The 16,392-nt window shown below is 49.2% G+C and overlaps 2 protein-coding genes across 2 annotated transcripts; both read left to right on the forward strand.

Annotated features, from left to right (window-relative positions):
- Positions 1 to 9,933: 9,933 nt before the first annotated feature.
- On the forward strand, positions 9,934 to 11,319 carry LOC136526621 (uncharacterized). Its single transcript, XM_066519231.1, has 2 exons — positions 9,934 to 10,164; positions 10,429 to 11,319. The coding sequence occupies exons 1-2, from the start codon at positions 9,934 to 9,936 to the stop codon at positions 11,317 to 11,319; spliced, it is 1,122 nt and encodes a 373-aa protein (XP_066375328.1).
- Positions 11,320 to 13,381: 2,062 nt separating this feature from the next.
- Positions 13,382 to 14,347, forward strand: LOC136526622 (uncharacterized mitochondrial protein AtMg00810-like). The gene has a single exon (XM_066519232.1). It carries the CDS (start codon positions 13,382 to 13,384, stop codon positions 14,345 to 14,347), a length of 966 nt encoding a protein of 321 aa, XP_066375329.1.
- Positions 14,348 to 16,392: the final 2,045 nt, after the last annotated feature.

The raw sequence follows: 16,392 nt of genomic DNA on the forward strand, positions 1-16,392 counted from the left end.
ATGATGAATCGGTAGAGAGCTTTGTACAAAGGTTACGAGATGTAAAAAATAAGTGCTACAGCCTGGTGCTGGATGATCGGCAGCTTGCCGATTTGGCTTTCCAGGGGTTATTGCCACATCTTAAGGACAGATATGCTTCTCAGGAGTTTGAAAGCCTCAGTCATCTTGTGCAAAGGATCTCTGATCAGGACACTAGGGTTTTTGAACCTAAAAAGAACTGGAGTAAAAAGGTATCATTTGTTGAAGAGGTAGGAGATTCTGATTCTGATGAAGAACCAGTTATCGGCTTAGCTGAGTGGGTTAAGAATAAAAAGCCAATATCATGTCCCTTTGGTCAAAAAGAGCCAGAGAAGTTTACCTTTGATATCACCAAGGCCGATAAAATATTTGATCTTTTGCTTCAAGAGGGTCAAATTAAGCTGTCACCTAATCATGTGATCCCATCGGCAGAAGAGTTGAAGAAGATCTTGTACTGCAAATGGCACAATGCAACTTCACACAGTACAAATGAGTGCAAGGTATTCAGGCAACAGTTACAATCGGCTATTGAATCTGGGAGGATTAAGTTTGGTACTTCCAAAGCCCAGAAGCCGATGAAAATTGATCAACACCCTTTTCCAGCAAATATGTTGGATGCCAAAGGAAAGACCAAGGTTTTGACGTCAGAGGCTGCTGAGAAAAACGCGTCAGTGGACCCCCAACATCGGATAACTACCGATGATGCAAAAAGTAAGGGTTTGCTAGGAGAAAGCAGTAGTTCCAAAAATCCTCCTCGATCTGGCATTGTGATTACTCATCGGAGGCAGCAGGAGGGTTGGCGTCAACGTAATGACCGATATCGACAACAGCAAGAAGTGAGACGTCGGGAGGAATGGAATCGACATAAAGATCATTGGAGATGTCCGTTTTTCATCCATTGCTGGGAAGAAGGTATTAAATTGCCAACTGTTGAAAATTGCCCTGAGTGTAATGGTTATTACGGAGTCAATCGCTCAGAAAGGAGGTTTCAACTTGGTAATCAGGGTTCGTCTGTCAATGAGCCGATCAGAGGCAGAGCATCAGTGCATGATCGGCTGGGGGGCAGACTTAGTGTACATGAGAGGCTTGGTAAACGCGCTGGATATTTTCCAAGGAATCAAGAGGAGCTTGAGGAGATGGCAAACGCAAGAGTTCCCAATGAGGAAATATTCTACAGGGACCCTAATATACGTCGTGTAGAATCAACTAGGACTTGTTATCAGCCGGTTTGGAAAACCAAGTTTCCTCGATGGTGCCCAGAGGGTCTGACAAAGACGCAGAGGAGGAGGATGCAACGTGAGCGTCAGGAGGATTTATACCAAGAAGAAAATTCCTCCAATGAAAAGCCTGGTCGTCAGCAGTGGCAGGTAAAACACAAAAATAAGGGTCCATCGGCAGATGTTAATATGGTATTCATGTTGCCGATGGAGTTTTTGGCACTATCTGATAATGAGGAAGAAGTTGTTCTCTCTGATCAAGTAGCTCAGTTAACATTAGATCCAATGATGGCTGTTTTTGAGAAACCTACCGATGACGAAAGACAGCATCTTAAGGCTCTATTTGTGAAGGGCAGAGTTGATGGACAGCCTGTGTCTAAGGTACTTATTGATGGAGGGGCTGCGATTAATATTATGCCTTATGTGATGTATCGGAAACTTGGTAAGGGGGATCAAGACTTGACCAAAACCGATATGATGTTGAAAGATTTTGAAGGCAATGTGACACCGGCTAAAGGGGCAGTGTGCGTGGAATTGACCATCGGCAGCAAAACCTTGCCAACGACGTTCTTTGTTATCAACGGCAAAGGTGCATATAATCTGCTTCTAGGGAGGGATTGGATTCATGCTAATTGTTGTGTTCCTTCTACAATGCATCAATGCCTCGTACAGTGGATTGGGGATAAGATTGAGGTAGTCCCTGGTGATTCTTCTTATATCATCGCATCGGCAGAATCAGATGCTTATGAGCGAACTAAATGCATATCAGGAGAAGCTTGGGAAAAAGAGTTCCTTAGAGTTGCTGATTATGAAATTCCACCGATCCAAGCAGTCGGTTCTGAAGAGGAGTTTTAATGGATAGGTTTGCCGATGATGGAAAATTAGGTCAAGGGTTCACATCGGCAGATGATTTGGTAGAAGTAGATATTGGTGATGGTGATAGGTCAAGACCTACTTTTATTAGTGCTAAGTTAGATTCCAAGTGTAAGCAGCGAATAACAGATTTGTTAAAAGAATATAAAGATTGTTTTGCTTGGGATTATACTGAGATGCCCGGATTAGACCGATCGATAGTTGAACATCGGTTACCTATCAAATCTGGATTTCGGCCACATCAGCAGCCAGCGCGCCGATGCAACCCTAATGTACTTCCTGACATTAAGGCCGAAATAACTAAATTAATTGAAGCAAAGTTTATTCGGCAATGTCGATACGCAGAGTGGATCTCTAATGTGGTTCCTGTTTATAAGAAAAATGGAAAACTTCGTGTTTGTATTGATTTCAGGAATCTCAACAAAGCCACACCAATGGATGGCTATCCAATGCCGATTGCTGATTTGTTGATTGATGCTGCGGCTGGACATCAAATTATCAGCTTCATGGATGGTAATGCAGGTTACAATCAAATATTCATGGCTGAGGAAGATATTCCCAAGACTGCTTTCAGATGTCCAGGTCATGTGGGGTTGTTCGAGTGGATAGTCATGACGTTTGGTTTGAAAAATGCCGGTGCTACTTATCAAAGAGCTATGAACTTTATTTTTCATGAATACATCGGCACATTAGTGGAGATCTACATTGATGATGTAGTGATTAAGTCTGGAGATATCACAGCACATTTAGCCGATCTGCGAAAGATACTGGAGTGCACAAGGAAGCATGGATTGAAGATGAATCCTAATAAATGTGCATTTGGTGTATCGGCAGGACAATTCTTGGGTTTTATAGTGCATCAGCGGGGCATTGAAATCAGTAGGAAGTCTATTGATGCGATTAACAAGGTGATTGCTCCTGCCAATAAGACTGAATTGCAATCTTTGATCGGAATTTGTATGGGGAGTTGAACAGCAATTAGCCCTTGATGAAATTAAGAAATATTTATCAAATCCTCCAGTGCTAGTTCCACCTCAACATGGGAAGCCTTTCAGGTTATATTTGTCAGCTGATGATGCAGTTATCGGTTCAGCTCTTATTCAAGAATTTGAAGGGAAAGAACGTGTTATTTATTATTTGAGCAGAAGATTAGTGGATGCTGAGACAAGGTATTCGGCTATCGAGAAATTGTGTCTGTGCTTATACTTTTCTTGTATCAAATTAAGGCATTATTTGTTATATGCCGAATGTACGGTCATATGCAAAGACGATGTGGTCAAGTATATGTTGTCGATGCCGATATTAAGTGGTAGAATCGGCAAGTGGATTTTAGCATTATCAGAATTTGAACTACGCTACAAATCAACTAAGGCAGTTAAAGGGCAAGTGATGGCTGATTTTGTCACTCAGCATTGTAACACGGTGGATTCTCTGGGGATTGCTCCCTGGACACTTTTCTTCGATGGGTCCACATGTAGTGAAGGAGCAGGTATCGGCATTGTGTTAATTTCACCTCAAGGGAAGAAGTATGAGTTTTCATTGCCGATTGTTGCTACAGCAACAAACAATCAAGCTGAATATCAAGCCTTGATAAAAGGGTTAGAATTGCTGAAGGAGATACGTGCCGATGTTGTTGAAATCTTTGGTGATTCTATGCTAGTTATAAATCAATGGGCTGGAAGTTATGAATGCCGAAGTGAAGCTTTGATTTCGTATTATGAAAGATGTTTGCAATTGTTGAAAGGATTTAGAGGTTTTCGTCTTGAACATATCTCTCGATTGCATAATGAGGAAGCTAATCGACTAGCTCAGCATGCTTCAGGGTATCAGCCTATTCAGGAAGTGCTAACATCGGCAGTTGATACCGATGACTGGAGGAAAGAGATTGTCGATTATTTAAAGGATCCACATAGAAAGGTTGAGAGACGTATAAGGTTCCAAGCTACCAAATATGTGCTCCTCGATGATGAATTATATTATCGAACTATAGATGGAGTTTTACTTAGATGTGTTAGCCATGATGAATCGAAAAGCTTGATGGGTGAAATTCATGAAGGAGTATGTGGGGCACATCAATCGGCTTTCAAGATAAAATGGATGATCAGAAGGAATGGATACTATTGGCCGACTATTCTTGAAGATTGTTTTAAGTATTTTAAAGGATGCCAGGAGTGTCAAAAGTTTGGTAATATTCAAAGAGCGCCTGCATCGGCTATGAATCCTATAATCAAACCATGGCCGTTCCGGGGATGGGCTATTGATCTCATTGGTCAGATTTATCCGCCATCGAGTAAAGGACATAAATTTATCCTGGTTGCTACCGATTATTTTACAAAGTGGGTTGAGGCAATTCCTTTAAAAAAGGTGACATCGGTCGATATGATTGATTTTGTGAAAGAGCATATTGTTTACCGATTTGGTATTCCTCAGACTATCACTACCGATCAGGGCACTATGTTTACATCAGGAGAATTTGATGAGTTTGCTGTAGGTATGGGAATTAAAATTTTAAATTCTTCTCCATATTATGCTCAAGCTAATGGTCAAGCTGAGGCTTCTAACAAAGGGATCATCAAACTCATTAAGCGCAAAATTGAAGAAAATCCTAGGAGGTGGCATACAGTGTTAAATGAAGCCTTGTGGTCATATCGGATGTCATGTCATGGTGCAACCAAAGTAACGCCTTATCAGTTAGTATATGGACACGATGCAGTATTGCCTTGGGAAATTAAGGTTGGCTCTAGACGAATACGTTCTCAAGATCAGCTGACAGCCGATGATTATAATACTCTTATGAAGGATGAGTTGGAAGATGTGGCGGGTCATCGGTTAAGGGCTTTAGTTAGTATCGAAGAAAATAAGAAAAGAGTAGCTAGATGGTATAACAAGAAGGTGAAGGTAAAAGAGTTTGCCGATGGAGATCTGGTCTGGAAATTGATTTTACCGATTGGGACTAAAAGTTCAAAGTTTGGAAAGTGGTCTCCTAATTGGGAAGGTCCATATCGGATAAATCAGTCTGTTCCTGGTAATGCATATATTTTAGAAACCCTCGAAGGGGTTGTGTTTCCCAGAGCGATAAATGGAAAATATTTAAAGAAATATTACCCTAGTATCTGGATAGATGCATAAAAGTATAAAGTGCCGATGCAATAAATAAGATTACACGTTCAACAAGGATTGGATAGCTAATATCGCACGCAGGCGAATCTGGTCGGCTTCCTCCATTTCCTTGATATCGTCATCGGCGGCACCCTCCACAGGCTTGAGTTTTTTCTTCATGGCTAAAGCTTTGCGAGCTTGGATATCTCTTTCTTGCTGAAGGGTCTTGATGGCATCGGGTAGCTGGCTTTCTTCTTGTTGGGCATGAGTTAAGGCTGCCTCAACTTCTCTCAGTTCAGCCAATAGAGCCATCTTCCTTGCTGATAAATCTAAGATTTTCTGCTTAAGTTCAGCGCCCGAAGTCTGCAAGTTGCCGATGCCCTTGTGCTTCTCATCGGCAATCTGTTTCAGTTGTAGCATCTCTTCTTTGAGTTGAGCCTGAGCTGCTCTATCGGCAATGCGCTGAGCGGCCCGTTGATATTGCAGTTGGCGGCTTTCTAGGTGAGCTGCTGGGAAGAGTACTTCTTCAACATCGGCAGGAACCTGGCCCCGAATTGTTTTGAAGATTGCCTTTGCGGGGTCCGAGTCATCTACCAGTTGGGCGGTACCTTGTTGTAGCAAGTTCAGGAGGGTTTCCAACTTGGATTTAGTCTCTGCCGATATTGTTCCCAGTGCAAGGGAAGAACTTGTCTCCTCTCCATCGTCGTCAGAAATATCAATGGCAAAGGAAAATAGGCTGTTCGGGGAGTCTTGTTCCTGAGAGAGAGAGAGGGAGATCAGTTAGGGGTAAGTATGAGTATTGTAAATCAACTAGGCTGATCGGTTTACCTGTTTCAAGGCAATTTCTTGTGCTTGACTGGAGGAAGCAACCTGGAGTATGTCGTGTGGGGGATCGGCTGAGCTTGCCGATGGGATATCCTCTGTGACTTCATCGATGGTGGGCTCTTGAGGTATGACGGCCGATGACATTGGGGCAGATGTAGGGATCGGCATAGACCTTTGTCGTTTTGGCTGTGCTTCAGTATTTGTTGAAGCTTTGCGTTTTGCTTGGGCATCGGCAACGGTGGTCTGGGGGGCATCGACACTTGTTGGTTGTGAAGCTTGGACATCTGGTACGTTTGCCGATGTACCCAATTGTTGCTGCAAAACAAGTGTAAGAGATGATATTTAACAAATGAAATGTAAAGTCAAGAAGCTACCTCTGAAGGTTCATCGAAAGAAGTGGTGCTTGATATCGGCGGAATTGCCGATGATGATCCAGTAGCAGCTCTTACCCCCTGATGATTAAGGTTAATACAGTTTGTGATCGGCATGAGTAAAGATGAACGAGGTTGTTACCTTAAATGCTTTGACCAAGGTTGTAGCGGCAGCCGATGGAGTAGCCCTGGATGTAGCCAATTTGGACTTGGAAGTGATGGTCTTGGTACGAATCTTCTGGTGGGTCAAAGCGGCTAAGGTGGGAGCGTTGTAGCCGATCAGCGATGTTGGGGAAACAGGCCGGAGATTGAAGGGTTTCCCACTTTTGCTCACCGATGGTGCTGGGTTGTTAACCTGTTACAAGAGAATCGGTTACTGATATATGAAGGGAAAAGCAGAAGGGAGTTAAAGGAGACTTACCGCGTCGTCAGGGATGGCGTATTCAGGGTCGATCATGTGCCGATATGTGTGAGCAGAAGTTGCGAACAGTTGTTCTTTCCACTCTCGCCACCATTGCTTGTATGACTCGGTGATGAAAGATATTGGTGTCCAGGTGGATATATCGACATCTGTGGTATCGGCATCAGGAGAAAGTTGTACTACCTTGTTCCAGTCTGTTCCGCAGGTGATTGTTTCCCTGGGTTTGATCACATCGGCAAAGCAGAGTTTGATTGGCAGTTGCCCAAAAGCCAATTGGCGGGATACTGCCGATGGGTTGTAAAATTCATATGTAATGTTGGTGTTTTTCCCGCTGCCGAATGTGTTTACTGGAATTGCCCTGGGAGTGATGATAGCCATCATAAGCTCATTATCTTGATTCAGAGTGTCATCGGCAAAGTTGAAAAGAAGGGGGAATCTGTTTTCTTCGTCGATATAAGGTACCCAGGCCCTATGATCACGAGAAAGACCATTATAGAAGCTTTGAAAGAATCTGCCGATTTGGTCTTCGTTGGCTTCTGTTCCAGGGAGGACGATTATGGCTTCACCAAAATTGAGGGGTGAGCGTGTTGCCGATTCATCATCCCCGAGCACATAATCTTCAGCAATTTCTCGTGGGAATTGTTGAGCAAAAAAGTCCCATTGCAAACGTTTGTGCATATGGGCATTCAGCCACATGTTGATAAACCACCACGGGCCTCCCAGGTTGCCGATGGGTTCGCCAAGCAGAAGCTTCTGAGACACTTGGTGAAGAAGATGATAAGTGGAGCTCAGAAGGTATCGGCCAAGAGGAAACCTTGCGCCATTAGCTAGAAGTTCAGCTGCAGGGAGGAAGGCGTTGGTTGGTCCTACTGATCGACCACAGAAGATAAATTTTTCTAACCACATATTCAGGAATGTGGCATGTTCCCTCTGGCTAGGTGTCCCGGTTTTCTGGTATTCTTGAATATATCCTGTCCAACCGCCGATGTTACGGGTATTCACTCTATATTCAGGCTTTCTACCATAGATGGAGCCTTCGTCGGCAGTTGAGATGTCCAAGCCAGTAAGCATGTGGACATCGGCAAGGGTAGGGGTAGCTGGGCCATGTCCAAACATAAAAGTATTGGTTGTATCTGACCAGAAATAAGCAGCTGCAATTATCATTGATTCATTTTTCTGCATATCGGCAATAGAGAGCCTGATACATTGGTCTAATCTTCGTTCTGCCCAGTATACTTGCATCGAGTTATTAACTCTCAAGTACCAGTCTTTCCACCCCTTGGTGGTTTTGGGCCAAGATCGGAATGTGTCTTTCCACAAATTCAGAGAGAAATTTTGGGCTCTAAAGGGGATTCTGTTAACCTCTGCATTGATCAGATCGGTTGGATCTGGGTTGCCCATTGGTCCGAGGCATTGGACGTGCGGCTGATCGGTTGGGATAATTAATTTGTTGCGCAGTTCCTAAGGTTATAGAATCCAGAGAATAGAAAAAAAGGGAAAATCACCAACTGAATGAATTTGCGAAAAGATCAAAGTAAAGGGTAATGGAAGTGGAGCGAACCGCGGGGACGTTGAAGTTGATGGCCATGGTCTTGAGGAAACTTGAAGTTAGCGCCGGAGAAGGGTTTTTCTTGGTTGAGGTCGCGCGGGTTGTTCGTCGGAGTCGCCGCCGGAGAGAGAAAATGCCGAGGATTGAAGGCTGAAGGTGGAAAATGAGGGTTCCGGAGAAATCTATTTATAAGCCGCCCGGAGTAAGGGTATTTTGGACTTATCTCTATGTCGCGCGCATATAGGTCGAGACGGTTCAGAAGGATATGGTAACTGTTCGCACGATAATCAGGGGATTGTATAGATGAGTTGATGGCAAGTAATCATGACTTGGAAGGGATATCGATACAGGATATTTTAATTCTGAAAATGGCAGCGTTATAATCTTGCCGATGGGTTGTTGTTTCGGTATCTTAACCATAATCAAGGCAGGAGTGGTTGGAGATTGTGCGATGTTTACTGAAGTGTGTGAATCAAGATTAGATTTGATTGGATTTGATAACAGATCAAGTTTTGGCTTGGAGAGTGAGTTACGGTAATCGGGCGAAGGCAAGCGTTATCTGGAGTAAATTTCGGAGCATTAATGGTTTTATACTCCGAAATTGGGGGGGCATGTGTTGACACCGTTTTTTGCACGTGTCAAAATAATCGGAGTGGACTAATCGGTAAGGGGAAAAGTTATTGAATACTTTGATAGCCGATGAAAGCCAGCTTGTATAGATGGTTGCCGATAGTTGGTGGTGGTCGATGGAAAGATTGACTTGGACTCAGGCGTTGCCGATAAGGTTGGAGGTGTTTTTGTCGATGCCGATGAAGGGAGGCTTGAAGACTACTGCCGATGAAGGGAGGCTTGAAGACTACTGCCGATGAAGGGAGGCTTGAAGACTACTGCCGATGAAATAGGGAGTATGCCGATGGGAAGGAGGACGGTGAGATTTCCATCGTAATTGAGGCGGACAGGGAAATAGATAGGAGTTGATTTCCTTTTCTATATTAGTTAGAGTATGATTCGTGTAAGAGTCACGTGTTTCCTTAGATATGGGATTGGTGTCCTAGTTGTGTTCGGTTGTGTCTCTTTAGATCAGGGTATAAATATGGAGTGAGGGGCAATGTAAAAATATATATCAATCAATATCAAAACCAATTTTTACTCCTGTTTGCATCTACTTACTTTTCGGCGACTTCGTCAATTTGCATATTTTCTTTCTTTTTACGAGTTCTCATTGATTCGACGAGCTGCATCGTTTCAGTACGACCTTCGACGATTCTCGAGTTCCGCGTGAACACCTCTTGGCCGTGACTTCCGGGCGTATCGCTGTTGTCAGGACCAAAGTGTTCGTATCTTCATCCTTGTCGATTAGCAGGTCAAATCGACTGGCACGCTTTGGATATCGATTCGGGTATTAGCCCTTTGTGTTTGCAGATCCACTTTTGCATCAACACCGCTTTGCAGCACCAAAATCATAGTGTGTCCACTGTGTTCGCGTGTGTTCATCGTCTTCTCCCTCTCGCCGGTTCGGGATTCTGACATTTGGTACCAGAGCCAGGTCCCGACGTCGCCATGTCACAGTCACCATCCAAGAAGCTGCTGACTGGTGATGCCTCCGGCGAAAAGAAGGTCCAGCCGTCGAACTCGCCGCCACGTCGCCGTGGCCGCTCTCACAGCCGCCGCTCGCACAACCGGGACGCCAGGTCGCGCGTCGTCAAGCGCATCATTGAGCGACCATCTGCGAACGTCGCATGGCCGATGTTGACCCGGACCAACTATCCGGAATGGGCCCTGGTCATGGAGGTAAACTTCTAGACCCTCAGAGTCTGGGACGCCGTCCACCATGGCATCGCCGAGGACCCCGACGGAGATGAGTACCACGACGACCAACATGCAATGGCCGGGCTCCTGCGCTCGGTACCCTCCGAGCTCTGGAGCACCCTCACCGTCAAGCGCACGGTGAAAGAGGCGTGGGACGCGGTCAAGAACTTGCGGATCGGCGACGAACGCGCACGCGACGCCAGCGCGCAGCAGCTGCGCTAGGAATTCGGTAACCTCTCCTTCAAGGAAGGGGAGAGCGTCAACGAGTTCGGCATCCACATCACCGCACTCGCCACCAACCTCCGCTCCCTCGGCGACAACATCACCGACGCTGAGGTAGTGAAGAAATTGCTGCAGGTGGTCCCTGAAAGGCTGAACCAAGCCGCTGTCTCCCTCGAGATGTTCCTTGACCTGAACAAGGTCACCATCGAGGAGGTGGTCGGACGGCTGCGCGTGTTCGAGGAGCGCGCCAAGCCCAAGGAGGTCACGGACGCCATGGGGCGCCTGATGCTCTGCGAGGAGGACTGGGAGGCCCGCCGTAAAGCGCGTCGTGAGCAGGAGAACTCTGGTGGCAGCGGTGGCCCCAGCAGCCGCGGGAAGCGTCGGGGGCGCGGCCGCGGTCGCGGTGGTGCGGGATCCTCAACGCGTGAAGGCCGTGATGGCCAGAATGCAGGCGCCAAGAACGCCGGTGGCGGGAGGCCACCACCCGATACCCTCTGCAACAACTGTGGCAAGTCCGACCATTGGGCCAAGGATTGCCGTGAGAAGAAGAAGAAGGGCGCGGCACATGTCGCGCAGGCTGAGGAGGATGAGCACACGCTGATGTACATCGCCGCGGACGCCGAGGTAATCGCGTCGTCCGTGTCATGCTGCCACCCTAGGTCGCCGCTACCCATCATTGAGCCACAGGCGCGTGTCCACCTTGTCGAACCGAAGGTGCTCCTCCACCTCAGTGAGGAAGAGAAGGAGGTCGTGGTGTCTCGCCGCTGGGTACTAGACACCGGAGCCATGAACCACATGACAGGTACACGCACTGTCTTCGTTGAGCTGAACACCGGCATCACTAGCACCGTCAAGTTCGGGGACGGATCCTGTGGTCGACATCCAGGGCAAGGGTACCGTCCTATTCGCCTGTAGACCGGGTGAACATCATCGCCTTGACGGGGTCTACTACATCCCGCGCCTCACCGCGAACATCGTCAGCCTGGGGCAGATGGACGAGGACGGCTACAAGGTCGACATCGAGTCCGGCATACTGCGCCTCTTCGACCTAGAGCGACAACTGCTGGCGAAGGTGCACCGATCACCGAGCCGGCTCTACTTCCTCGACATGAACATCGCCGCTCCAGTGTGCCTCACCGCGAGTGTCGGCGACGTGGCGTGGTGCTGGCATGAGCGGTATGGTCACCTCAACTTCCAGGCGCTGTGCAAGCTCGAGCGTGCGGACATGGTGCGAGGACTACCGGTGATCGACCACGTAGATCAAGTCTGCGAGGACTGCGTCCTGGCAAAGCAGAAGAGGACGCCGTTCCCCAAGGCTGCCAAGTACCAGGCTCAGGAGGAGCTTGTACTGGTCCATGGTGACCTTTGCGGCCCGATCTCGCCATCAACACCGGCCAGGAACGCCTACTTCTTGCTGCTCGTCGATGACATGAGCCGCTATATGTGGCTCACTCTTTTGCGCTCAAAGGCGGATGCACCGACGGCGATCATGACGTTCCAAGCACGCGTTGAGCGCGAAACCGGCAAGAAATTGAAGGTGCTCCGCACCGACAACGGTGGTGAGTTCACCTCAGTTGAGTTCGGTGAGTACTATGCAGGAGAGGGCGTCCAGCGTCACCACTCGGCCCCATACGCGCCACAGCAGAATGGCATGGTGGAACGTCGAAACCAGATGGTTGTGGCGATGGCGAGGAGCATCCTGCGCGCGCGGGACATGCCGGGCCACTTCTGGGGCTAGGCGGTGCACACCGCCATGTTCCTCCTCAACCGGGCGCCCACCAGCGCGCTCGATGGGATGACCCCGTACCAGGCGTGGTACAGGAAGAAGCCGCCCGTGCACTTCTTCAAAGTGTTCAGGTGCGTCGCCTACATCAAGCGCCTGCACCCGCACCTCAGCAAGCTCGACGACCACGGGCAGAAGGTTGTCTTCATCGGGTACCAGGATGGGTCAAAGGCGTACCATTTCTATGACCCTGTCACCGAGCGCGTCCATGTCTCCCGCGATGCCACCTTTGACGAGGGCACGCGCTGGGACTGGGAAGATGCCTCGGTCGCCATCAACGAGCACCCCTTCACCATCGCGGACGACTATGAGCTACGACACCAACGTGTCAAGGCGACGGCCCAAGAGCCGACGTCTCCTAAGCAGCGCTCGCCAGCTTCCTCACCACCGATCGCGTCACGCTCGTCGTCGTCACCTGGCGCACCGAGCTCACCGCCACCCGCGTCGCCGGTCTCGACACCATTGATGGCTGGGACGCAGGTAGAGTTCACGACACCACTCACTGCTGACCCAAACCTTGATGCTAATGATGATGAGGGGGAGCACCGGTACCGGACGCTGGACAACATCCTTGGCACGGATGCAGCACCCGGACTGGCACACCGCGACGCAGTGGAGGCTGAACTACACGCAGTGAGCCACGCCATGAGCGTGGAGGAACCCAGGTCACTGAAATAAGCCGACAGCGACCCCAACTGGGTTGTTGCGATGGAGGAGGAGATGAAGTTGATCCACGACAATGAAACATGGTCGCTGGTCGAACTTCCACGCGGACACCGAGCCATCGGTTTGAAGTGGGTGTACAAGGTTAAGCGCGATGAGAATGGTGGCATCATCAAGTACAAAGCTCGCCTTGTCGCCAAAGGCTATGTGCAGCGTCCCAGCATTGACTTCGAGGAAGTGTATGCGTCGGTCGCTCGACTGGAGTCGGTGCGGCTGGTCATCGCCATTGCGGCGCACTACGGGTGGGGCATCCATCACATGGACGTCAAGTCAGCGTTGTTGAATGGAGAGCTCCAGGAGGAAGTCTATGTCCAGCAACCTCCTGGCTTCGTCGATGACAAGCACAAGCATAAGGTGCTCTGACTTCACAAGGCACTCTACGGCCTCCGTCAGGCTCCACGTGCATGGAACCAGAAGCTAGATGTCGAGCTACTGTCGCTCAGGTTCACGCGCTGCATCGACGAACACGGGATGTACACCCGTGGCAAAGGTGAAGGGCGCCTAATCGTAGGCGTATACGTCGACGATCTTATCATCACTGGAGGTAACACAGATGTCGTGGGGAGGTTCAAGAAGCAGATGCTGAGCACCTTCCGCATGAGTGATCTTGGGCTCCTCTCCTACTACCTTGGCCTCGAGGTCACCCAAGGAGCTCATGGGATCACACTGCGCCAAAGTGCTTATGCCACCAAGATCCTCGAGAAGGCTGGGCTGGTAGGTTGCAATGCGAGCGCCACGCCCATGGAGATGAAGCTGAAGCTTCTGAAGGAAGGCTCAACGCCAAGTGTTGACGCCACCGAGTACCGCAGCCTCATTGGCAGCTTGAGGTATTTGTGCAATTCCAGGCTGTACCTGGCGTACGCGGTGGGCTACCTTAGCCGGTTCATGGAGGCACCACAACAAGAGCATCTGGCAGCTGTGAAGCGCGTCCTTTGCTACGTGGTGGGCACGGTGCACTGGGGTGTGCACTACCATCCGGGAGGAAAGAAGGGAGCAGTGCCTCGGCTGCTGGGCTACTCTGACAGCGACCTAGCAGGCGACATTAATGATCGGAAAAGCACAAGCGGTCTCATCTTCTTCCTTGCCGGTGGGCCGATTGCATGGCAGTCGGCGAAACAAAAGGTGGTTGCGCTGTCGTCCTGCGAGGCGGAATACATCGCGGCTGCTGGAGCTACGTGCGAGGCAGTTTGGCTGGCACGGTTGTTGGCTGAGCTCATCGGAGGAGCCATCCTCGCACCCAAGCTCAAGGTGGACAACAAGTCCGTCATCGCCTTGATGAGAAATCCTATGCATCATGACCGGAGTAAGCATATCAATGTGAAGTTCCACTTCATCCAGGAGTGCTGCGACAGGAAGCTGATCGACGTTGAGTTCGTTGGCACTGAACTGCAGCTGGGCGACATTCTCACTAAAGCACTCGGGCGCGCTTGGTTCTAGGAGCTTTGTGGCGACATCGGCATGAAGAATTTAGTTTAGGTACTCCAGGGCTTAGGAGGAGATTGTTATAGTAAGCCTAGGATAGTGTTTCTTTTCTTAGGAAGTAGATTAGTGCGCGATCTTCACGGCACGGCCTAGGGTGCTGGGAGGCAGTGGTCGATCACGAGCGTGCCGTGATTTTCTCGGTCCTTAGTGACCATGTAAAGATGCATGTATTTCCTTTACATAGAGATAGAAAGCAACTAAAAACATTGCCGCTTTGCAGCACCAAAATCATCGTGTGTCCACTGTGTTTGCGTGTGTTCATCGTCTTGTTCCTCTCGCCGATTCAGGATTCTGACAAGGCACACGGCGATAGTGCTCCTTGTAAAAAACGAGAATGCTCAAGTTTTATCATTGACACTGTGTATAGGTACATATACATGATGCCGATCACTGCTAGCCAAGCGATGCTAACTACTTCCTACATGCAAGGATCAGCTAGAGAATAGGACGCAAGCACCAGCAGTTTGACTGACTAACTGAAGCAACTGATCCTACTGCTATCTAACTGACGCCTGTAGAATCGTTTGCTGACACCCCCCCGTAGTTGTAGCTTTGGTTGATTGAATGCATAAACTGTCTCTGAATTCATTGAACAATGGCATCGATAGTCCCTTGGTCATGATGTCTGCAAATTGATGCCGTGTAGGTATTTGCAGCACTTTGAACTGTCCCAGGGCAACCTTCTCCCGCACAAAATGTATGTCAAGTTCCACATGCTTGGTCCATCGATGATGCACCGGATTTTTAGATAGGTACACTGCAGATACATTGTCACAGTAAATCATCGTTGCCTTGTCGATGACCACATGAAGTTCTTGAAGAAGATTTCGTAGCCAGCAGCACTCCGCGATGGCATTGGCTACCGCTCGATACTTGGCCTTGGCGCTTGACCGTGACACCATAGTCTGGCGCTTGGACAACCATGACACAAGTGAGTCACCAAGAAAGACGCAGTATCCGGACGTCGATCGCCGCGTGTCCAGGCAACCGGCCCAGTCGGCGTCGGAGTAGACCTTGAGTGCAATCGACAGTGTAGCCGAGATCTTGATGCCATGGTTGATAGAGCCACGGAGGTATCTGAGGATGCACTTCACAAGGTTCCAGTGCACATCACGCGGGGTGTGCATGTGGAGGCACGCCTGGTTCATGCCGTAGGCGATGTCCAGATGTGTGAGTGTGAGGTATTGGAGCGCACCGTTGATGCTGCGGTAGAAGGTGCTGTCGGACGCGAGCTCGCCATCGGTGGTAGACAGCTTCGGCTTGGCTTCGACGGGAGTCGATGCAGGTCTGCAGTTCACCATGCCTGCTCTTTCTAGGATGTCCTCGGTGTACTAGGCCTGGTTGAGGTAGAATCCCGTCGCATCGCGGCGCACCTGGACTCCGAGGAAGAAGTGGAGCTCACCAAGGTCCTTGAGCGCAAAAGCTTGGCGCAGCTGGTCGAAGACGTGACGTAGAACGGTGGTCGTTGAGGCTATGAGAATAATGTCATCGACGTACACAAGGAGATACGCCACTTGGTCGCCATGCTTGTAGATGAACAAGGAGCTGTCTGCGCTGGACGCGATGAAGCCCATGCTACGTAGGTGGCTTCCAAGGCGCTAGAACCACGCCCGTGGCGCCTGCTTGAGCCCGTAGAGGGACTTGATGAGCAGGCAAACATGGTCGGGGCAAGCGGGGTCGACGAAACCTACAGGTTGATGACAATACACGCGCTCAGCAAGATCACCGTGGAGGAACGCGTTCTTGACGTCGAGCTGATGCACAAGCCACCATCTTGTCGCCGTGAGGTGCAATACTGTTCGAATCATCGCTGGCTTGACCACCGGGAAGAAGGTCTGATGGAAGTCAACACCGAGGCGTTGGGAGAACCCACAGACGACCCATCTGGCCTTTCGACGCTCCAATGTGCCATCAGGATGCAACTTGTTCTTGAAGAGCCATTTGCCGGTGATGACATTGGCTTGTGCAGGTCAGGGCACGAGCGTCCACGTGCTGTTGCT

Source organism: Miscanthus floridulus, chromosome 19 (assembly GCF_019320115.1).
Source record: "Miscanthus floridulus cultivar M001 chromosome 19, ASM1932011v1, whole genome shotgun sequence".
In the NCBI taxonomy this organism is placed as follows: domain Eukaryota; kingdom Viridiplantae; phylum Streptophyta; class Magnoliopsida; order Poales; family Poaceae; genus Miscanthus; species Miscanthus floridulus.